This window comes from Podarcis raffonei, chromosome Z (assembly GCF_027172205.1).
Source record: "Podarcis raffonei isolate rPodRaf1 chromosome Z, rPodRaf1.pri, whole genome shotgun sequence".
Classification (NCBI taxonomy): Eukaryota; Metazoa; Chordata; class Lepidosauria; order Squamata; family Lacertidae; genus Podarcis; species Podarcis raffonei.
This window is the reverse complement of record NC_070621.1, coordinates 47862948-47887140: the sequence shown is the minus strand read 5'-3', so window position 1 is coordinate 47887140 and position 24193 is coordinate 47862948. Positions and strand designations below refer to the sequence as shown.

Genomic DNA, 24193 nt, shown 5'->3' with positions numbered 1-24193 from the left:
AGGCTTCGCTTCCATTGGTGACAATCATCTTGGGGTTTTATTTTCTAACAAGTCCTTATATCTTATTTTCTATTTTCTAACAAGTCCTTATATCTTATTTTCTAACAATCTTATTTTCTAACAAGTCCTTATATCTTATAAAGTTGGGGGTTTTTTGTATGTTGTAAAATAAATTATATAAATAAAATTATTATTTTTTTAAAAAAGAAAAGTCCCCGTCATGGGCCAGTGATGACAGTGGCAGACCAGGGAGGAAGCCCAGAGTCAGTGGCTACCAGAAGGCTCTCTCATTAGGGGTCTACGGTACTTTGGAGGAAGGGTGTATTTTGGAGAAGGGAGAAGACCACCTGGAGGGAGAAAACACAATGTACAAGAGGTGACCCATGCTATAAGCAAGGAGCAAGGTAAGAATAATAGAATCATAGAATTGTAGAACTGGAAAAGACCCCGAGGGTCATCTAGTCCAACCCACTGCAATGCAGGATTCTCAACACACAGTTGCCCACCCCGTTTGAAACCATACTGGACCTTGCTTAGCTTTGCAAATGTGCTAGCAGCTTTATTGCTGCGCCACTAGGATGATGGCCCTATAACTAGATGAGCTTGGCTGCTACTGCCACTGGTCTTCTGCTCTTGGTCTTTCCTTCCCTAGGAATGACCTTCCAGCATTAATTCCAGGCTGGCCTTTGACTTTGTGGGTTACCCCGAAATCTTCCATCCTCAGCTTCTGCATCCAGCTTTGGCATCAACCTCAAGGCTCTGAACACGGCTTGCTTTACATATCATGCCTCCAGAGCTATCCCTAAGAGCAAGGGACAGCAACTTAAGGCCCTTGGGCCGGAAGCGGCCCGTGGAGGTCGTTTGACCGGCCCACAAGCCGCCCCTGAACCGAGTTGCCCACTCGCGCACTGCACTGAACCGACACAGCGCGGTGCAGGGACTCGCTTCCTCGGCACCAGAAATCGCGTCTGCACACGCGCAGATGCTGAAAATCACGGGCATGCTCGCTCGCTCGCACACGCACACACGCACGATCCGGCCCACGGAGGGATCTCTGCGGGACCGATCCAGCCCAGGCAAGATAAACCTTGCCAACTCCTGCCTAAGAGGGTGCAAGGCTAGGGTGTGAGGGCGATCTGGCTGCGACATCTGTCACCCCATTGATTGCCAGGGTTGATTCGGCTGATCTGGCTGGCTAGGCGGGTGTCCTCTTCCTCCCTCACCGCTCCATGTGCGTCCCTCCCGAAGCTGCGCGCTCGGTGGAAGAGGACGACCATCCCAGATAGAAGGAGTGTACCGTTCTTCGGTCAAGGGTATACGATAGCTGCGCTCCCCTGCTAGAACCTCCAAACAAGCTGAAGAGGGTGCAAGGCTAATCAAACAGTGGGGGGGGCACCATTGCTTTCATCTCCCTCTGCCTCTGCCATCCTGCCTCCTCTCCATGCTGATAGTCCCTCCTCCCCCAATTTAGTTTTTGGCTTTTTGCCTCTGCTTTAGCGCTGGTGGCCAATATCTCCCCATTTCCCTTCCCCTGTCTTACTTTGTGCCATTTTTTGCACCCGGTTTAACACTGTTGGGCTCCCTCTCCCTGTTCTCTCCTTGGCTTTTTTTGCGTTGTTGTTTGCAGCTGCAGAAAGTGCCAGTGGCCTTCCTCTCTGTGTCCTTCACCCTCTAACTTGAAATTTATTGTTTTTTGCAGCCACTTGAGCTCCGGTGGCCTATTCCCTCCTTTCTCAATCACTTGTTTCTTTTGCTGCTGCTGCTGCTGCTGCTGCTGCCTCCGCCCGACTTCTCTGCCTTGCTCTAACAAGTGAGGGGTTTGAGAGGTTATCCAGTTGGCTAGGAGACAGCAAGACCAGCCAGGAAGCTTGGGCTACTGTCTGTGCCCCCAGTGACAAGCAGGGGCGTCCAAAGCGTGGGGCCTGGGACAGTCGCCCCCATTCACACCCACCTTCCCAGGGCAGCCCTCATGCCCCTGCTAGAGTTGCTCATCTCAGCCTCCTGCCACCGCTCTCTCGGCTGGGACAGGGCAGAGACATAGGAACCTCATTACACTAAGCTGGACTATTGGTCCCGCTCTAGCCCAGAGCTGCCTGCACTCACCGGCAGAAGCTGCCCAGGGTTTCAGACAGAGGTGTCTCCCAGCCCAACCTGGAGATGCTGGGGACTGAACCGGGAGCCTTCTGCATGCAAAGCAGATGCTCTACTCTTGAGATGCGGCCCTTTGCCACTAATGCCCAATTAGTGCCATTGCCTTCCGTTAAGAGTTTGGGTGTAATCCTTGATGCCTCCCTTTCCATGGAGGCGCAGGTTACAGCAACAGCCAAGGCGACATTTTTCCACCTTCCCCGCATCAAGCAGTTGGTCCCTTACCTTTCCCGCCCCAACCTGGCTACAGTGATCCATGCGACGGTCATCTCCAGGCTTGACTACTGTAATTGGCTCTACGCGGGGCTGCCCTTGAAGCTGTCCCAGAAACTCCAGCGGGTGCAAAATGCTGCAGCGAGGCTCCTCACGGGGTCTCTGCCATGGGAGCATATTCACCCAGTGCTTTTCAAGCTGCACTGGCTCCCGGTGGAGTACAGGGTCAGATTTAAGGTGCTGCTTTTGACCTTTAAAGCCCTTCACGGCCTAGGACCCTCGTACCTACGGGACCGCCTCTCCCGGTATGCCCCACAGAGAGCCTCAAGGTCCATAAATAGCAACACCCTAGTGGTCCTGGGCCCTAAGGAAGTTAGATTGGCCTCAACCAGAGCCAGGGCCTTCTTAACACTGGCTCCGGCCTGGTGGAACACTCTGCATCATGAGACCAGGGCCCTGCAGGATCTGATTTCTTTCCGCAGGGCCTGTAAGACAGAGTTGTTCCGCCTGGCCTTTGACTTGGAGCCAATTTGATTCTCTCCCTCTCTTTCTTTTTTCTTTTCCTTCTCCTCCTGCGATGAGGCTACATTTTAATATTTTAATGTTTCAATATTTTAATGTTGTATTTTAATTTTGTTTTTAAGTTGTAATCATTCAACTTGTTTTTATTATTGCTTGTAAGTCACTCTGAGCCCGGCCTTGGCTGGGGAGGGCGGAGTATAAATAAAAATTATTATTATTATTATTATTATTATTATTATTATTATTTGCCAACAGCTCAGCTGAATTTTAACCTTGCACACGGCGCCACTGAAATTTGAAAGACTGAAGTCTGACAGCATATATGTCTCACCTCTGGAATCTTACTGGGTTAAGATACTCTTTTTTCAGTTCATTAATTCACACCTCTTCTTGGCTCCGTCAATGGGCAATTTATAGTATAAAAACAGAATACTTGTAGACGGTCAGTTGTTATTCCATAGCACAGAAACTCCCAAACCTGCTTTATATATTTTGCCTAAATTGTTCTAAATCCTTGCCTAAGTAATCTGCATCTTATGAGCCCCAATATCTGAGCAGTATAAGATTCTTGGAATTTCTAGTGCTTACCCAGGGTTCATATTTCCTTCAAGGATGAAGCTCAGCAAAGACTGTGGTGTCTTTAAGATATATGGTTTGTTCACATATATACAACCTGAGCCTATGATGGAGGGGCCCATAGCATTAACACTCCAAGAGGGACTTGTTTCTCCCATAGCCACAGTCTTGGATTCCAGCAGAAATCAGATATGGCTGTCTCTCTTCCTTTCCAGCTTCTAAGTCACATAACTCAACTCTAAACTCTGTCTTTTGTCCTCACTTTTGCAAGTTGAGGGAGGGGCCCCACCCATTTTCTGCCTAGCACAGACCCCACTTTCCTTTGTTCTCTTAATGACCCATCACCCAGAAAAGCACCTCAACACAGGAAGCTAGCCTGTCTTATGTTTTAATACTTGCTGGGTCCAGGGGTTTGAAAGATCTCAATTCCCTCCCCCCCAAAACCCAACTTCATAACAGTAGAATCATGAAATTGTAGAGTTGGAAAGGATCCCGAGAGTCATCTATTCCAACCGTCTGCAGTGCAGGAATCTCAGCTAGATCATACATGACAGATGGCCATCCAACCCCTGCTTAAAAGTCTCCAAGGAACAAGAATCCAAAACTTTCTGAGGCAGTCAGTTCCACTGTGGAACACCTCTTACTGTCAAAAAGTTCTTCCTGATGTTTGGTCAGAATCTCCTTTCTTGTAACTTGAAGCCATTGGTTGGAGTCCTACCCTTCAGAGCAGGAGAAAACAAGCTCGCTCCATCTTCCATGTGACAGGCCTTGAGATACTTGACAATGGCTATCGTATCTCCTCTCAGTCTCCTCTTTTCCAACCTAAACATACCCAGCTCCCTCAACTGTTCCTCATAAGGCTTCTGTGTTAGGTTGACTGGTACCAGAGTCATGGCCTTCTCAGAGGTTACCCCTTAGTTCTAGATGCTCTCCCCCATTAGAAGAGAACATACATTTAATATGTTATTATTCCAATCTTTTAATTAAGTTACTTTTCTTGATGAAGTTTTACTGCTAATTTTAAAGGGTTATGCTGCCAGTTTTAATCTTAGTATATTGCTTTGTGTGTTGTGTGGTTATTCTCTATGATGCTGCTTTGTGTGAACAATTGCCCTGAGCGGTGATATATAAACATCATTTTAATGCATATATAAAAACTTAAGTTTCTCAGAAACTGCCCATACCCCCCAGGGAAGCTTTTATACCTATTAGGCAGGCAGGAAGATGTGAAGGAGTATCATTAAAGGGCTACAAATGGTCAGACAATTAAGTTTTTTGAATGTTTTACTACAAGAGAGGATATTGTTTGGGTTTCTTCTTGCCCTTGGTCCTGAAATAACTTGCGTATGCTTGTTAGAGCTCCTCTTGCTTGCCAGAGGAAGACAGAGTGGAATGAGCCGCCTGTGTGGTGTAGAGCTCCTTTTCTCTCCTTTTGGGGCAGCCCTCTCCTTTGTCTGGCTCCCTCCTCCGTCTCCTCCACTCCGAGCGTGGGCTGCCTGCAAACTTCAGGTCTGGGTTCTGAGTGATTGACTCCCCCCCACCCTCCGCCCCCCACCTTGGGCCTCTCCAGCCAGCCACAGAACAAGCTCCCCTGGCCTGTGAACTGAGTGGCTGAAGAGTGTGGCACAAAAGCGGCACCTTCCTTGGCCTCCAGCTGCAGCCCTTCAGCCAGTTCAGGCGCTCTTGCCTCTCCCTAGTGCACCTAGCCTGCCTGGCCCTGCCCATAGGTGGCACACACACGGGTTTCATGCCAGCTACTGTGCAGGTGAGAGGAGACAGCCGGTGAGAGCAGAGCAAGGAGGAGGAGGAGGAGGAGAGGAGGAGGAGGAGGAGCATCAGCAGCAAAAGTTCAGCTTGGAAGAATAAAAGCAGCTGTCAGATAAAAGTGCCTCATCGGACTGCCTGCAAAAGAAGAGAGATCTGATCAGCCAGCTCTTTCTCAGCCTGTCCTCCAAGGGGACTGGGGCCTTGGTCAAGGTGAGTGAGGGGCCTGGGAGGAGCACCAGAGGTGCTGCAAACTGGGCGGTAGGCAAACTGCCTTGAAGCAAGATAGGCTCTTTTCTGGGACATAGAAAAGAAGGGTCCCTCCTTTCTCCAGCCCACCCAGCAAAAACAGGGGATGGTAATAAAGTAGGAATTGGGTTGTTTTTGTGGGGACGGCAGGAAGGGGCTGGAGAAAGGAGCTATCTTGTCTTCTGAAAATACGCATTTTAGTTTCACTTTCCAGCTTTAGATGGGGTAAATATTTGGTGTGGGATTCTGAAGGTGGGTCAAGAAGTTTCTCTCCAAGTTTTCCTTTCTTTTAAAAGAGCGAAACCATGATATCCCCTCCCCCCCATCATGGGAATGGGCACCACTGTGTGGGGTTTTCCTTAATAATTATATGCAATTATTCCATGTGCATTCCTCCACTTTCTGTGCCGCATAGGGATTGTGTGTGAAGTTGGGCTGGAGAGGGTGGGGGAGGGAGAGGATACAATTAAGACTAGTTTATTTCCCAGCTTGCTCTCCCCTTCTTCTGACTAATGTAATCTTGGTCATTCATACTTTAAATAATTTTGTACAGCCAAACTTTTATTCAGAAGGAAAATGAGTTTTTTTCTAAACACATGACTCCTCAAAATGTTGCAATGTCTCTCTCCCCCCCCCCCCCGGAAATAAGCTGGGGCCATGCCTGCCCGGTTTTGCAAGACTTGCAGAGTCACCCCACCCCTAGCAGCTCCTTCTGCCCCCCTCAGTGGGTGCCATGCTGTCCCCACCTGCAGTGGCAGAACTTGCAGCCTCAAATTTAAGCAGTGCCCAGTGCAACACCAAACCTCAGTGCCCCACTGCCTCTCACGCTCCATTCTAAATAAAAATTGTGGTGTCCCCCAGGCTCCATGCCTAGTGCAACCAAACCAGGGGTGGTCTCCGCATCGCCTCTGCCCACCTGCCTTTACCCTGGCACTCTCAGATAAGGTGGCCTGAGAAGGCTGGTTTTTTTGAGCAGAGTAGCCAAATGGTCGTGTTTTACCTCCTGCACCCCCACCACTGCCCCACATGCCCCTGTGCACCAAGGCCTGAAGTCTCTCTGGTATCCATAGCAACACCTTCCCCATGCCTGAGGGGCCTTGGCAGGGCGGGAGTGCTCCTTCCCTCTCACAACTGCAGCGCCTCTGCATCTCTCAACTGCTCCACACATTATGTGATGCAGAGACCATCCCCGTGTAGAGAGAGCTGTATCGCCATGTGTGAAGAGGAAGATCATATGCATTTTTGTTGTTGCTTCTTCTGACATTGGTTATGGGTGACTGCGGTAAACACACTTGTGCGTATTATGCCAGGCACTGGATACGTCTTTTCCCAAAGCAATTATCTTGACATGGGGAGAAACTTAACCCAATTAAAGCAGGCTTCTGATTTGTAAGAGCATTTTGGGGGCTCATAGGTATTACTGGCATCATCATTATGAAATACCGTATACTGCCATTATGGTTTTTATTTGTGATTATTGTTACAGTGCCATTTGTATACATTGTACTTTCCCAAGAGCAAGAATGCAGGTCCCTGCCCCAGTGGCCATACAGTCTGGGGGGGGCGGGACAGAGGATGGGGAGAGGGACATGGAGACAGGGTTTAATGGGAGAAGAAGCAGGTCTGCATGTCTTCCTTCCACTGTTTGTGTGGCTGATGTTAGGCAGCTTGAGTGTGCTGGAATCTGGGTTTTGATTCAGCTGAGGACTTAAGAAGAGCCAGTGACCCATCTAGTCCAGCATCCTGCTCTCACAGCAGCTGGAGGAGGAGGAGCTGCAAGTAACAGGCTTCCACCCTTCATGTGCTTCACCTGTTCTGTAAACAGACCCTCCATAGGGGTTCCAAGCGCTCCACTCAGAGCTGCTTAACAGCAGGCCGTTTGAGGGACCTGGAATGCAGGAATAGCCTTTGCTTGTGCATGAAAGAAATGAATGAATGAGGCTAGTAAGTAGGGTTAAGTGAGTACGCAGGAAGCAGACTCTCCTCTCCAAAATGTGGCTTCCGAGTATAAACCCTAACAACACCAGAAGCAGGGGAGGGAGGGGCTGTGTTTGTGGGTTTCCCCGCACCCTCCTGTCCCGTTGCTCTCGTGTGTTGTGTCTGCCTCTTTATCTTTCACTTTCTGGAGGAGAGAGGTACGATTAAGCTCCATACTAACCCGACTCCTTGCAACGTGGGCCTGCCCCAGCTTGCAAATTTGGGGTGGGGTGCCCGGGGTGCAACTCACCAGGCAGGTTGAGTTCTCTCCCCCCCCCCCCGCCGCCACCGTGCGCAGGTTTCCGTTGGCCTGGTGCCTGATCTAGATTAGCCTCTTCTGGTATTGCACCCGCAACATTTGCGCTGGGTGATGACAGTGGGGGAACGGAGCTTGGGATCTCGTTGAACTTCACACACTTCCGCACTCCCTTTTGCAAACCGCAACTGTTCCTTGTGAGTGGAAAAGAGCAGGAGAGGCGGAAGGCTGAAGACCCATTCAAGCCAGTGTGGTTTCTTTCCTTCCTTATCCCCCCCCTTGCCACACCTATTCCTGCATTATCTGCCTCCTCCCTGCAAACTCCACGTGCCCTACCATGCAGTACCAATAGGCTACATGTGTTCCCCCCAGCAGGGCCTGGTGTTCTCCACTACTTGACGCACCATGGTGAAGGACGCAGGTTGCTGCAGCCGGTGTGCCACCTGCCTGCTGTGCCTCTACAGCTGCCGTTGGACTCGAAACAAGAAGGGTCTGGTAACCAGCAAGGTGAGTGGGCAACTCTTCTCCAGCATCTGTAGGGATGTGTTTAGAGAGTCCTGGCTGGCCTGGCTCTGTTGCGTCATGAGGCATGAGGAGAGCACTGGCATGTCCTGGAGAAGAGGGGCAGGGGGTGCCAGCCATGGACCCTTTTTCTGTCAAGGGCTTTTTTAAAGTTCATTTTTCACAGCATTTATTCCCTACCCCATCACCAAAAGGGCTCTCGGAGAGACTTGCAAAAATCAAGACAGTCTCTGCCCTCAGGCTCATAATCTAAAAAGGCATGACACACAAGGAAAAAGGAATAGGAGGGAGGAAAGAAACAGAAGCTCCAGCAAAAATTCAACAGAAGTCTTTGTTCTTAGGCAGCTGTGTTTTGACCTGTTTTCCCTAGTGTCCAATATGGCAGGATCCTCCAGCACACACACTCTCTCTCTCTCTCTCTCTCTCTCCCCTAACCACCCTCTCCTAGCACCCTCAGTTTTGGCCCACTCAGTGCTGTGCTCTCAAAAGTTCCAGGAGACCTGGTGCTGGAATTGGTCGGTCTGCCTGACTCTCACAGAGAAAGATGGCTTGCCTGCCCTGACGTGTTAGGAATTCCCTCTTACTGACTAATCATGGCCCCCTTCTCTTTCTTGACAGCAAAAGACAAACTGGTTTCCCAGCGCAGTGGGGAAATGTAGCCATGCCTGTAAAGTACCCTGGTCCTCATTGTATCATTATTATCATTTCATCTTCATCATTATTTAGTTCAACAATTTTTAATGCTGCTTAAAACCCTTTTTCTAAGCAATGTACAATGTGGTTACAAATATATATATAATACAGAGGGGGAAATCAGTTAAAATCAATAATAAAAAGCTTACTTAAAGTGCCTGCTGAATATTTCTTTTTTTAAAAAAAGAAGTCTTCATTGAGGGAGGGAGGGAGGGACCGCCTGGTAGGGCTGGCAGTTTCTGGTTTTCATCATTGTGATATATCTGCAGCTAAACATTGTGATATACTGATATATCACAATATCTGAAATAAGGATGTAACTATGTAGAGGCAAATAAGGCAATGTCTTGGCAACTGCTACTACTTAGGGGTCTAAGGGGTTTACTCACCTTTAGCATATCATTACAACTGTTATTTTATAGTACAGAGAGCAACAGGGGCAGCAGGAAACATAAGAGAAGCGATGACTGGCTTCACGGTTTTTCCCATTTCACAATTTTTTACATAGCACCCTCACAAATTGTGAATCGTCATATGTCACCATGTCAAAAATTATAGAACCGTTCTCACAATGTGGACTTCGAACCAACTTCAGACGATGTATTGATACATCGCCCAGCCCTCTCAGTCGGGAGAGAATTCCACAATACGGGAACGCTTGGCTCCTGGCAGATGCAGGCAGTGCCATTCGGGACCCCTAACAGCGATTCCCCCAAATACATCAGGGATCAGGCAGGGATCGGGATCCAAGTACTTAAGGGCCTTGTGAATTAATGCAGGAACTTTGAACTTGACCCAGTAGCATATGGGCAGCCAGTGCAAGCTTTTGAAAACTGGAGTAATGTGCTGGTGATAAACCATCTCCATCAACAGCCTAACTGCAGTGTTTTGCACTAGATGGAGTTTCCAGACCAGGCCCATGACATGGCAACCCCACATGATAATTATCATTACAAATTTCTAAACCACCCTCTATTAATTAGAATCCCTGAATGGTTTGCAACAACTACATTAAAACCATAATTAAAAAACAAACCATTGCAACACAGCAGGGATGGGCAGAGGTGGGCAGGCGATGGGAGTTTAGAGGAAGTAGCAGCCATGGGCAGCCACAGAGTCTGTGTCCAGCTCCACCCCTTTGTATACTGGGTGACATAGGGGCGGAGGAAAGGGGTGTGGTGGGGCAGGCCACCCCGGGTGTAACCACTGAGACAAAATGCCAGGCGACACTCACCACGGGGCTTGCACCATGCCCGAGCCACGCATCTCTCCTGGGAGTGCCGCGGTGGCTTGGGTGCCCTTAGGCTCCACACTGCCCCCAAAGGTCCGCCCACCGCCTCCCCCTCAGTTGTAGGGCACCTGAGTGGGAGGAGGCAGGCAGACTCCTCAGAGGCCCAGCGGGGCGTCCTGCCCTGGTTCGCCCTGCCCCACAGGTGGCTGGCCCCGCCCCTGGGCGCAGGGCATGCGCACTGCCCCAGGCACCCGACTGGCTTGCTCCACCACTGGGGTGCCACGCTCAGCAAAAGTGAGAAGAGGCATTATCTGATCACGTGACGGAAAGTGAGTTCCTGAGAATGTGGGTGGGAGGAAGCCAGGGGGGTTGGCCATGGAGGAAAGTGTTCTTTCTGCTTCCCACCCCTCCTGCAGTGTAGGCCCTGTAAGCAGTGCAGGGCTGGAGACAGATGGCATGTTTTTCCCTCCAGAGAGTTGAAGGCCATTTGAAAGAGGGATTGCTGCTCACAATGTATATATTCTGCTCAGGTATGCCTCCATGTATAGGGCTTTATGTGCGCTTTGGCCGGCTTCAGTTTATCTGCATGTTGCCTTTCTGTGGTAAACCAGCTCCTAAAGCATCAGTATACCATGCAATAACAATGTAATATAACAACACCTAGTAAAATATTTAGCATCTACTTTCCAAGGTAATCATTAACAATTCAAAACATATTGCCAAAATATAAACATAGAATCAACATTTCAAAAGGCCCACCAAAACACACCTAACAATCAGCTCAGTATTATACAACTGGGCCAACAATTAATCCTAAAGCTTGGGAATAAAACTACTAAAGACAAAATCCAAATTAACAGCAAAATAGTCTATCTACCCTTACTAAGAAGAAGCCAAAAGCATGGAAGAAAATACAAGATCTTCATTTCAAGGCACATCAGCAAAATGATTTCAGAACTAATGAAACATGTATGTTTCCCAAGGGATGTAAAGCTCCTCAAATCACTTTCAAAATTATTATCTAATCTTCAGTCTAAGGCTAAGCTGTCCTCAGAGCTTGATTTAAGGTGGGCTATAAATCAGAATCTGCTGTCAGTGCCGCAGCTCAGCCTTAGAGCAAGCAAGGCAAAAGCATAATTTCATTCATTATTTTTAACCCACTTTTCTGTGTGGAGACACAAACTGGCTTACAAGATTAAAACACGTTGTGTACAAATTTTCAGGTTTAAATATACCGTAGCTATTTGAATCTTTTCTCTCTCGCTTTGGATCAAAGCTAGTTGGGGAGGGAAGACATACCAAAGTTCAGATTTTATAAGGAACGACAGGATTGATGCCGGATAGTCCTGTTTTAAATGTATTCGGAGCTGTCGTTTTTTATTTTAAAAACTGTTTTAAATTTTTTTTTTGTAACTCGCCTTGAGATGGCAGTTTAGAAGGCGATTAATCGGTGATTATGGTGATAATAAGGAGAAGGACTAACATCATATGTACACCACTTCCCAAACCAGTGATGTGCTGCCGGTGGTTCATTTTCTAACCTGTTCCTCCTCTTCACAGTGCGACTGTGCCTGGTTCTTCTTCGTCTTCTGCGTGTGCCTTTTCGCCCTGGCCTGGTTCTACCTTGCCTTTGTCACCCTCAATGATTTCCACAATCTCAATGAGTGAGTAGAAGGCCCGGGGTGCCGCCCACCTAAGATTCTCTCCAGCTCCCTTTGTCATAACCCTTCCTCACCTCGGGTTTTTCCCCCTGCCAACAGATTCATTTTCCGCAAGACAGGATGGTGGCTTGACTGGTCGATGGTGATGCTGTCTGGAACAACAACTCTGGTCACCTTCTCCTCACTGCTCCTGGTACACCCTTTTTATTTGGCTCTTTTCCTAGGACGCTTGCACCGTACCTCCAGAATTCCCTGGTCTCGCTTTGGGGTGGTTGGGGGGTGGGGGGAAATCAACTTCTTAAAACCCATTTGGGAACATGCTGTTCTGTCTACTAAGGGCCATATAACCTATTTGTAGAGCATTTATCCTGATTTGTTAGAGGAGAGGTTACATGATGTTGCATCAAAACAAGGGTTATCCCATACTCCAGCACATTTTCCCATCACTTTCCTTATTAGAAAAAGTCAGGTCTTTGAGGAAAGCAGGTTTGTCACACAAGACATACCTATCTGAATTTGCTAGTATGTGATTAAGTCTGGGAACTCCAGTTTTTGGAGAGAGCCAGCAATATCTAAGCCCAACATTTCATAAAACTTAATAGAGCTTCTTGGGAGAAAGTTAAATCAGCACATTGGGAATGCCAGTGTACAGTGGTACCTCGGGTTAAGTACTTAATTCATTCTGGAGGTCCGTTCTTAACCTGAAACTGTTCTTAACCTGAAGCACCACTTTAGCTAATGGGGCCTCCTGCTGCTGCCACGCCGCTGGAGCACGATTTCTGTTCTCATCCTGAAGCAAAGTTCTTAACCCGAGGTACTATTTCTGGGTTAGCGGAGTCTGTAACCTGAAGCGTATGTAACCTGAGGTACCACTGTATAAGTGAACATCTCAGAAGCCAGAAGGAAGGTTCTGAGAAGGGTGTCTAGTGGTTAGTGGCTGAGACTTTTGTGACAGTGGAATTTGTAATGCAAATAGGAAAGTATCTGCAACTTTCATAATACAGGTCTGAAGGGTTTGGGTATAGAAAGCAGGTTGCCTAACTACAGAGTTAGTGCTTTTCTTTATTTTTGAGTGGTGTCAACACCATCATCTTCGTATGAGAATGTGGTCCTCCTGCAGTCCTTGTCGCAGAATCCAAAGTGGGTTCTTTGGTCCTAAGTCACATCACTCTCCCATTTTAATTATAGGTTCTGGCACTCTGCCTGCAGCTCTGGCACCAGCCCCTGAAGCTCCATTGGATACACAAGGTAAACCCCCCCTGCCCCACGCACAATTCCAACTTCTTACCAGGTTCCTTTGTGGAAGGCACAATCGTACACAAAGGTTTGTGCTGCTGCTGCTGCATAATGTTGCTGCACACCAGATCACCACCATTAACGAGGTGGATTCCTAGTATCAAATGAGCATGCGTTTATTTATTTTTGCACTTAGTGCTGAGATAAAGTACAACAGATCTCTTCACCTGATGTCATTTGATGTTAGGTGAATGACAGGTGGGTGTGGTTGGCCCAAAACGGCCTGGTGGTCCTCCACTTCCTTCTCCTTCCTCTATTCTCCTGTTACATTTTAGTCTGTAAGTTCCTTGGGACAGGGTTTCACTTGGCACAGTGCCTTGCACATTGATGGCACTATGTAAGTTTATTTTCCTTATTAAAATGTTTAGAGACTGTCTTCTATTATAAGATAACAAGGTAATTTACAGAATAAAAACCAAACAATTAAAACGATAAGGCACTGTAAGCAAAAATACCACAGATTTCCAGACTTTTCCAATAAAGCCAGTGCTATAAACTAACAAATATTTTTCCAATAAAGTCAGTAATGAGCTAATGTAACAATACCACTGAAGGGAAGAGGACACTGGGGGCTTGCAATGTTTTGTAAGGATGGAGGAAAAAAATGATTCACCTCACATTTAATAGAAACATGACTACAATGTGAGAACCAAAATACTGCCGTGCTTTGAAATTTACATTTCTCTATTTTTTTCTGTGTAGTTCTCCAGCCAAGCAATATGTTCAAAAATGCATACAGTAAAGTGTACATATAAATACGCACTAAAATGCTTCACGGCTTTTCACAAGGACTTGTAACTGATTTGGAAATGTAGGGAACTGAGCTTAAGACTAGAAAAATAGGAAACTAAAATAAACTGAAACTGACATATTCACCATTCCCTACAAACATGCAAGTAGAACACAGGTGGAAGTGAAAAGGATACACACATCAGCTTCCCCAGAGAGAAGCCTCACTGCACCCCAATATATGCATTGCAGGGGACTGGACAGCACGACCCTCAGGATCCCTTCCAACTCTGCCATTCTATGATTCTGTGTTCTGTTACTCACTTTCTCTCTCTCTCAAACACTCACAAGCAAACTGATTACTTTACCATTCCAAATGCAAAACAATCTCTCTAAAGATGTTCAACAACACTAGGCCCAGAACAGAACCCTGCAGCTCCCTACTTTTCACTCCCCCCCAAAAAAATTTTTAATGTATGTGTTGCCAAAGCAAGCACACTTTTTTCCAGAATGGTGAGAAACCAATAGCTTTATTTAGTTGCAACAATGTACAAAATAACCAAAGTGGTACAGTCCTTGCAGAAAGGTCTTGACAGTCTATACCAGGGGTCGGCAAACTACAGTCCGCGGGCCGGATCAGGCCTGCAAGGATCGTTAACCCGGCCCAGCCGCTTTCTGAGCTCCCTAGGGGAAAAGACAAAAAAGAGGGATGCTGCCGCATGTTCTTATGCAAAGTCCTCCTTCAGAATGAGGAAAAGCAGGGGGAGGAGGTGCCACTGGCAGGAAAAGAGGCACTACCCAGGGAGGGGGAGGGGCAAGAGATTTATGGGGGGAGGGAAAAGAGAGAGGGTGGGGCCCCCACCCCCGAAGTGCAGAAGAGATGCCAGCAGCAGGAGGCCCAGCAGGCCGCAATGCAGCACCAAACCCAGGCAAGGACCCCCTCATCCAAACAATGACTATCATCAGTGCAGGTAAGAAATTTTTTTCATTTTAATATTTATCATCTACAATGCTGTCTGGCCTGCATGGTGCTCTTGCGTGGAATGTGTCCTTTTAAAATGCATCTGTGGGTTACTTGTGGGGCCTGCCTGGTGTGCATAGGAATTCGTTCATTTTTTCACCCAAAATATAGTCCGGCCCCCCACAAGGTCTGAGGGACAATGGACTGGCCCCTTGCTGAAAAGGTTTGCCGACCCCTGGTCTATACATACTGCCTCCTTTTCAAAATAAAGCTCTTAAAGTGGCTTGAATACAATTGCCCCCCCTGCCCCCAGGCACTTGATGCTGTCTTCTCTTCCTTCCAGGTTCTCCTGATCCTGACAGCACTTGTGGTGGCTTCTGCTTTTGTGGGGGTGGAGGTTCAGTGGGAAGAGCAGTGGGAAAGTGCCCGCATCTCCCTGCAGGTAAGAATCCACAGCTGATGGCATGATCTCAGAGAATATGAGCCATGGCACAGCTGCCACATGAACGCTGCCCAAAAATGAATTGAATGGTGAGCTTTTGGGATATAACAAGTGTTTGCCATGTGATTTTGGCACAGTTTGTGTTTTTTTCCTTGCCTTCCCTTCTTGCTGAGCTGCTGCGCATGGCATCACTTGCAGCAGCAACTGAAACATGGAATGATTCATAGCAGCTTCTACACAGCAGTTAACTTGTGAACCAACCCAGTGGGTACATTCAGCAACCGTTTCTTGTGCACCTGTTGGACCTTGTCGGCCAGACAACTGACAGCACAGGTAGACCCCCAGGAAAAGTCTGATACCCCCTGCCCTCTAGCATCCTACCCAGTACAGGTGGTACAAAGCAAGTCAGGCAATCTGCCGGTGGTTCTTATGGCTGATGAAGACCGGACAGGAGGAAGCAAAGTTGATTGGAACACAGAATACCCTTGCACATTTTGACCAAGTTTTATATCACAAAATAAAGGGGTTACAAAAATAAATAATAGATATATAATTTCTTAATATCATGTATATATAAAATGTCAGTTATGGTTTAAGGAGCATTATATAATCAGGCATCCTTGCTCATTATTATATTTTAAACAAAATGTCAAATTATAAGACTGAGAATACTAGATAAGGTTGAACATTGTTTTGGAATTTTGCATTCCAATAATGAACAAACGTACTCCATTTTTCAGTAAAATTGGTTTTGTGCACATCCTTCAGCATCTCTTTTATAACATGCAAATTTTGTCAACAGTGCTATATATCCCATATGTTTTATTACCATTGCAAGGTGTCAGCTGGTTTATCTGGTTTCCAGTTCCTTGCTGTGGCTACTCTGGCTGCAGTGTTGCAAGTTCCAAACCTTCCACATTTGCTATGCATTTCAGACACTCCAGTAAAACATATTTGGTGGTTAAGATTATATTATATCGCCATAAAGAAGTTCATTTATAATCCTCAACGCCTCTTGCCAAAAGCTTATAATCTTAGTACAGTTTAAATTCCAGCTCACTTATTTAATTTATGAGTCATTCCTTGTGAAAGCATCTTGCAGCAATTAACACTAACTGTGGCTTTTCCTTCTGGGTGGGGACTCCAGCCCTTGATGCCCTCTGCCATTATCCTGCAGGGAACTCTGGGTTAAAAGCTTAGCTTCAGGGCCAGCCTATTCCCTGGCATTGCCCCTTCATTCTACCTGCTCTATTTGTTCCATGTTGCTGCAGCCTGATATGACTCCCTTGGAAACTCCAAACCAATGGCTAACTCTTGTTTCTGCCCTGCCAGGCAACAGGCCCCTTCCTGCACATCGGAGCTGTGGTGGGCATGACACTGCTTGCCTGGCCAGTGGCTGACTGCTTTTACCGTACATCCTGCTCAGGTACCAGGGAGGCCAAAGCTATTCTTGTTCTCTCCTTTATGGGCTAATAGCCGTAAATAAATAAATAAATAAATAAATATTCTTGTTCTCTCCCAGTACAGGCCCCTACAGCAGGCATTTCGGAGTCTTCCTTAGGTGTTGGACAATGTTTCAAGGCCACACGGGGTCCCTCCTAGGACTAATCTACCCTCATCATTTAAAACATTAGAAATGTGTTATTAAAATGTGACACCAGATAGTGCTGTAGAGCAGCGAAATGTTGCCAATGAGAACTTGCATTGGGAAATATATAGTTTTCCAGATCAGTGTCGATCCAGCCCTAGTGTCTTTTTTTACCACTCATTCATGATTATTTGGGCTTGTGATGAGGCTACTCGGACAATTACACACAATCTCACTTCAAATACTGTTTGCACCTGCAAATGTTTGGGGCAGTCATACTGCTTCATTTCCAGCCAGTGCATATCCTGTTGAAATCCTATTTGTTTGTACCAAAACTGGGAGAGTGAGGGGAAAGTTGTCCCACTTTTGTTGTTTTATAGTCCCTCCAGACAACAATGACATAGCAGCAGTGGGGAAGCATCACAGAACAACTAGCAAAGCAGACTAAATTCACCACTAATGCACAACTATTGTGCCAAGAGCATGTTGCAGACTACACTCTGAATAAAATGCCAGTATGGAGGGGCCCTACGTCTTGTGTATTGGCAGTACTGCATGCTGCAGTGTGTTGCTCAGATATTTCTTTAGGGCTCTAGCAGGTGGCACCATTGCATTATTAGCGTTCCACTCTGAAGAAACAAGTAACCTCACTGGTGGGAAGAGACTAGGATGATCCCAAAGAGCTGGGGGCCCAATTCTGATATCTTACCTGGAATGTCTTCTCAATGCTAGTGATGAAGGTCTAGCTTGCTATTATCTTCTTCCAAGACTGCCATTGCATTTTACCTGCATTTTCCATCTGTCTGTGTCTCCACAGTCCTCAGAACTCTTCTGTTGCTGTTGTATCTGGGTGCAGTGTTTGCTCTGTACTTAGCCCCACTGGGTATTGATTCCCCCTGTCTTTTGGAGTACAGCCAGCTGCCCCCCAAGCCAGCTCTGTTCGGGCACCGTGGAGCTCCCATGGTGAGTAGCCAGCACCTCCTTTGCACAGCAAGAAGCAGGATAATAGGTGGCATATCCAACTGGGGACAGGGAGACTGACTAAAGGGATCCCGAGGTGCCTTATCTCTTCCTCCACCACCAGCACCTCCTCCTCCTCCTCCTCTTCTTCTTGTTAGATTTATATTCTACCTTTCCCCCCAAAAGGACTCAAAGTAGCCTACAGATAAAAACAAAAAAAGACATAGAAAAATCCATCATTAATATACGATTTAGCATTGGTAGAATTAAAATTATACAAAAATCTATGCAGATAATTACAATGAAAGCAGCACAGCACCAGCTCTTTCATTAAAAGCAGTCAGTTCCCAAAGGCCTGTTGGAACAAAAAAGTCTTCACCTGCTAGCAAAAAGACAGCAGTTTAGCTTCTCTAGGGCGGGACTTCCAAAGTTTGGAAGCAGCCACCAAGAAGGCCCTCTCCCATGTCCCCACTAAGCATTACTTGCCATCCAGCACCAACCTTACTACCTTTGTCTTTCAAATGCACCTGTCATTTTATGTCCATTTTTAATCTCCATCCAGCTTGCACCTGAGAATACTCTGATGTCCTTCCGGAAGGCAGTTGACTATGGAGTGAGCGTCTTGGAGACAGATGTCCTGGTGAGGTAAGGGGAGCGGAGGTGGCAGATCAGCTGTCTGTGGGAGATGAGGAGGCTTCCTGGTCCCCCAAGGCAACTTCTCCCTCCGGCAGTAGAGATGAATCCATTCCCCAGACCAAGCTCTTTTTCTCTTTCTCGCCTGGCAGTGTCGATGGGGTCCCTTTCATCATGCATGACGAGAAGCTCATCCGGACCACAAATGTGCAAGAGGTTTTCCCTGCTCAAGCCCAGTCCAATGCCAGCTCCTTCAACTGGACGCAGCTGCAGCAACTTGATGCTGGCAGCTGGTTTCTGCAGGTGAGAGCTGTGTGGTGGTGCCAAGTCAAGGCCTGTGCTTGGTGGGGTGAAATGGGTGCTGCTGGGCTGACTTGCATGAGTGGAATAGCATTGGTTGCTCCCTGTGCATTTGCTCTCTGAAGGGATACAATACGGTGGGAAATGATTTCCTGTTGTGTGGGATGGAGAACAGACAAGAAGGTGCTGTATATCTGGCTATAATTCTTACTACCAGAATACACAAACCTGGGTTTGCCAGTGTGGGCTTCTCCATTGTGCCCATCTGTACCTTTACGGCACCCGCAAAGATCTTAGTATATACCTGCTCAAAAATCCGCAATACATGGGAGACGTTTAGCTCTTCCTGCTCAGCCCCTGTTTTCACCAGTTCAGCCTCTCCTACATGGGACATACGCTCCAGAATTGGACACCCACCCTCTTTTCCATTCTGAACAGAGGAGAGGTGCAAAGGGCTTCTCTCTGTCAAGATGCCTCCCCCCCCCCACCTTCCCAGTGGTGCTGGCAGGGGCTTGCCTTCAGCTTTCTCTGCTCTTTTAGGTGTGGCAGCCAATTTGCATTACGTCATGCTTCCCTGCAACTCACACACACCAACATTTTGTGACTGGTGCGCATGGTACTTTCTCAAAATTCCAAATGTTCCTGTTGGCCCAGAAAGGTGATTGGTGCCTGGCTTAGTCCCTCAATAGGACCAGATCTAATGAATCCAATAGGGGCATGTGGGCTGTGGTATTTGCTGCTGGTGATCTGATCCCTACTGAGCCCGTGTGCTCAATAGGCTGTGCAGATGACTGCTCTGAGATAGCAGAGCTCCATGGACTGCATGCTAATTGGGTAAATCCTTTGATATCCTGATGTGGTCCTGCTCCAAATTCTGTCTTACTGTGAAGGTAAGTATCCTTCACAAAAGACCAGAGCTTTCTTTGAGCAGCCCTGATACTTCAGAACTCTCTCCCAAGGGAGGCTTATTCAAACACTTTCAAAACACTGTTCTTTTTCAAGAGGCCTTTGGTTTGGTTAGGTTCTTGTTTTGTATCACATACCCTTGCTTTGCAACTGCTTGTCCAAATGTTTATCATCAATAAACTGTTTCTATTGTTTACATTTTGGCTTGTTGAGCAATGCTGAATGCCAGTAAATATCTTGTTGAATGAATATTATTGTGATTACCAGTCCCAGACCATGGAAACAGCATTCTCTCAAGTGCAATTGCCCTCTTACTTTCTCTTGTCCCATAGGAGTGAATGGTACAGTGTTCATTACGTTCCCTTGTAGGGAGCAAGATCCTTAGGTCTGACTGGGGAAGCTCTTGCATGCAGCAAAAATGGATGGGTGGTGATTGCCTATTCAGCCTTAATGGGGAACTAAGCCTGGGTTGGAGAAGCCTGGAGCTGCAGGGCTCTATAATGTCCTCTCTCACTGACTCCCTTCTTGCCCCCCACCAGAAGCCACCCTTCCCCACAGCACGAAGCCTCTCAAAGGCAGAACGAGCTTTGGCACAGGCACAGCGTGTTCTGTCTCTGAAGCAGCTGCTGGTTGAGGCCAAGAGGCACAACGTGTCCGTCATGTTTGACTTGCGTCCCGAGGAGGATCCCCACTACGAGGACCTCGTCAATGTCACTGTGGAGACTATTCTCCATTCAGACATCTCCCCGGAGCTGGTGAGTTGTCCTCACTGCTTGACAGGACACAGTGGGCTTCCCCTTGGAGGTGGTGGGGAAAGTGGGTGGACAGGGATGAGGCTGGCATGCTTGCCTTGAGAAGTTCTGCCTGAATGCAAACAACAAGGAAGGCAAGAGCAAGCCAGCAGTAAATCACACTGAGCAAATAGAGCAAGTAGCTGCTTATTAACAACAACGGGATCTACACAGGAGTGTCTGGCCTAATGAGCACAGCAAGTCCTCTCTTGTAGGTCTTGCTCCCCATGAAGCAGTGGGAGTGAGGAGGGATCTCTTGCTTACCATTTGCCTCCTTCCCAGATCCTGTGGCTCCCTGATGAGTTTCGAGACTGGGTGAAGCAGCGGGCACCCAGGTTCCAGCAGGTCTATGGCCGGAAGAAGCTGAGCAATGAAACAGAAGACCTTATGCGTATTAACCTGCCCTACCAAAATCTGAGCAGCACTGAAATCCGGTTAGTTGGGGGGGGGGCGATGCGCAGGAGGGAGGGCAGTGACAGTGGGGCAGGTTGGTGTCTGTCCCAGGCATAGGTCAAGGAGAGAGAGTTGGCTAGCAAAGATAGTTTGAACATCCTGAGACAGTGTCTTTTCTTTTTGGAAAAAAAGTCTCAAGTTTTTGTTACTCCATGGATAAGTTTGGAAATTCAGAGTAAGCTCATTGAAATCAATAGACCCAAGTTCATCACGTTCACTAATTTCAATTGGATCACTTTGAGTGGAACTAACTTTGGACACAATCCTACATAAAGGAGAACAATTTAGAACAGCACATGCACAAAATCAATGCAGATCCAAGCCAGATATCCGCCAGGATAAAGATTTCCACTTAGAAAGCTTGTTCAAAGAGGAATGTCTTTAGCAGGTTCCGAAAAGGCAATAGAGAAAGTGCCCCTCTGATATGCAGTGGGAGGGAGTTCCAGAGGGGAGATACTTCCACACTAAAGGCCTGATTCCAACATGGTGCAGAATGGACCTCCTGATAGAATGGTATCTGCAGCAGAAGTGGATTTAGGGGAGCACAACCAGTTCAGTTACACTGGACGTGGAGCCTCGGTGGCACTGCAACCATTATTTAGAATGCAGGCCAGGGTGTCTGTGTGCCAAATGTTGGTGTCACACAGGGTGCCGCTGAAACTTGAGACCCCAAAGCCCACCACTGTCTGCTGGATGCTCTCACACAGGGCATGCAGGGGATCTGGCACCCTTTGGGGCTGAGCAAAGGATACAGTGGTACCTCGGGTTACATACGCTTCAGGTTACAGACTCCGCTAACCCAGAAATAGTACCTTGGGTTAAGAACTTTGCTTCAGGATGGGAACAGAAATCGTGCTCCGGCAGCACGGTGGCAGCGGGAGGCCCCATTAGCTAAAGTGGTGCTTCAGGTTAAGAACAGTTTCAGGTTAAGAACGGACCTCCGGAACGAATTAAGTACTTAACCTGAGGTACCAGTGTATATCTAACCCCAGATGATAAGCCCTGAACATCGTCCCAGAACACGGCAGCAAACTCTGTGGGTAGAAACTGTGGGGCTTACGCTCAAGAGTCTCCCTCTCTGCCTTTGCCTCTGGGAGCCCGCCTTTTCCCTTCAGCGTATCTTAGGCACAGCGTATCTTAGCCCAGAGGCTTCACGGGAGTTTCCCTGTTCTGCTTTGGTGCCATGAATCCCACCTTCTTCCCTAGGGAGTATCGCCGTGACAACATCTCTGTGAACCTGTACGTGGTGAACGCCCCGTGGCTCTTCTCAATCCTGTGGTGCGCAGGAGCCAACTCTGTCACCACTAACGCTTGCCAGGTGCTGCAGGGAATGGAGCGCCCCCTCTGGCTACTGGTAAGACTGGCAGGGGCAGGGAAGGACTAGACTTGTATCACCACCACCACCACCCCTGTGTAGGCAGCTTCCCGGGGAAACTGGCAGCTGCCCATTTGCCCTTTCTCCCACCCCAATGACCTCCGTTCCCCATGTTCCCTTCTCCACAGCCTCGTGCCACATACCAAATGATCTGGATTGTTACAGACTGTGTCTCCTTTCTGCTGATTGTCTGGGCCTTCTTCTTGCTGAAGTGAGTAGAGTGTGAGGAGCTCCCTTCTGCATGGGCAGGGCGTCCTGCAGCTGCCAACCCCTAACATACCAGGGCTGATGGGAGTTGTGAGGGCCACTGATGATCGCCTTCCCTGCTATATAGCCATGTCTTCACAGCATGGGCTGGGCTCTGCCTACCAAGGGGGCATTTAGGAAAACCAATGCACAAGAGTATTCACTTGGGTGCCACCCACCTGTCAGTCACCTGATGTCACGGACCAATCTGCCAGTCTTGCTGGTGTGTACTTGCAGCCCTGACCTCACCTCTGCCCTGCTCTTCCCTGATCCAAACATGGCCTCAACACTGAGTGACACTGTTGACCTACCTAAAATATTTTTTCAGGTTCCTGAGCTCCATTGGATGGTTGCTTTCCTCTTTTTCTTGGAATTGTTGGTAATAAGTTGCGGGTAAAATAATCCCCCTGTATTTGCAACACGGCTAATGGCTGGTGTGATATATCCTAGCTTCCTCTATTCCACCAAGATCAAAATACTTCCCTTGTCTCTGGCAGAACCACAGACACTAGCGATGAAGCTGAGGGTGGGAGGGCACACCTGTCTCTGAGCTAACTTATTCCCTCCCTTCCCCTTACAGAAAATGGTCCCGAAGAAAAGAGCCACAAGGTAAAGGGAGACGTTGGGCCTTCAGATCGGTGTGATACTTCTGCTATATTTTGTGTGTGTTGTGCGATCCACTTTCCACCATCGTTTGGGGTACCTGCAAACTGACAGGGGTGACTTGAACTCTATTCAACAACTCTATCAGTGGGCAGAGGCTGCAGTTATTTATATTGCACCTTTCTTCGAAGGAGCTTAAGGGTAGCGTACATGGTTCTCACCCACAATGCTCCTGCAGGAGCCTGACTGTTTAAAACATACAAACACCTTGGCCCACAATGAATAGACCATAAAGCTAGTAGTCCCCTACCCAGGATCTCCTGTGTTGACATTCTTCTTTTTCCTTTCTGCACTTCCAGGTTATGACTCAGATGTGCTCCTGACAAAGATCCACAGCCTGTTGTCTGAGTGACATATCAGCACAAACGGATATGTTTGTGTAGGTCCCATTGGTGAATGGGCAGGGCAGTTTTCACCTTTCAAAATGTCTTTTCTGGGGATGGCTTCTGGCTGTTGCTGAGACCTGGCCATGGTGGCCTCTGTCCCCTGGAGCCAAGAGGCACAGCCGCCACATGGCCTCTGGGGAGCACAGCGGGACTTCTGCAATTATCCTGCAATCGTCTCTCTCAGCATGGCCTAGATCCTGAAACTGTCGGGAAAGGACTGTACCAGTTGTGGCAAAGAACTGGAGATTCCATCTGAAGGTTTAAGTGTTGTCCCTTGTCTGGGAGGTGATAGAAATCTTCTTTTTTCTTACGTGCTTCTGAAACTGTTATCAATAAAACACCCTGCATGATTTGAGAAAGCTGAGTCAGGCTGCAATTCTTGTTCCAGGGGTGTGGAGGACAAGGACGAAGAGAAAGTACATGCTTTCTTGCAGCTAGGCACTTTGCATCTCAAACATGGCTCTCATTCAGCCTTTGCCAGCCTGGTGCCCTCCAGCAATTTGGGACTGCACTTCCTATCAGCCCCAGCCAGATGGGAGTTGTAATCCAAAACAGCTGGAAGGCACCACTTTGGTGAAGGCTGCTATAGGCTGTGATCTAGCATAGAGCTACACTAAACCATTGCTTAACATTACATATACAAGAGTTGATC

General features: G+C 47.7%; 1 protein-coding gene across 4 annotated transcripts; it reads left to right on the top strand.

Moving 5' to 3' along the window:
* The first annotated feature begins 207 nt into the window (after window positions 1–207).
* GDPD2 (glycerophosphodiester phosphodiesterase domain containing 2) lies at window positions 208–23526 on the top strand. Of its 4 annotated transcripts, none has more exons than XM_053373705.1 (16): window positions 208–404; window positions 8078–8212; window positions 11712–11815; window positions 11912–12005; window positions 13001–13060; window positions 15142–15240; window positions 16573–16666; window positions 17646–17791; window positions 18351–18433; window positions 18574–18724; window positions 20167–20382; window positions 20701–20852; window positions 22078–22225; window positions 22375–22457; window positions 23073–23101; window positions 23455–23526. In XM_053373705.1, the coding sequence occupies exons 2-16, from the start codon at window positions 8111–8113 to the stop codon at window positions 23505–23507; spliced, it is 1614 nt and encodes a 537-aa protein (XP_053229680.1). In that variant the 5' UTR covers window positions 208–404; window positions 8078–8110; the 3' UTR covers window positions 23508–23526. The 4 variants fall into 4 exon arrangements, with proteins under 4 accessions (XP_053229680.1, XP_053229679.1, XP_053229682.1 ...); XM_053373704.1 differs by lacking the exon at window positions 208–404 and adding an exon at window positions 4704–5436 and having other exon boundaries at window positions 8081–8212; XM_053373703.1 differs by lacking the exon at window positions 208–404 and adding an exon at window positions 4705–5436.
* Window positions 23527–24193: the final 667 nt, after the last annotated feature.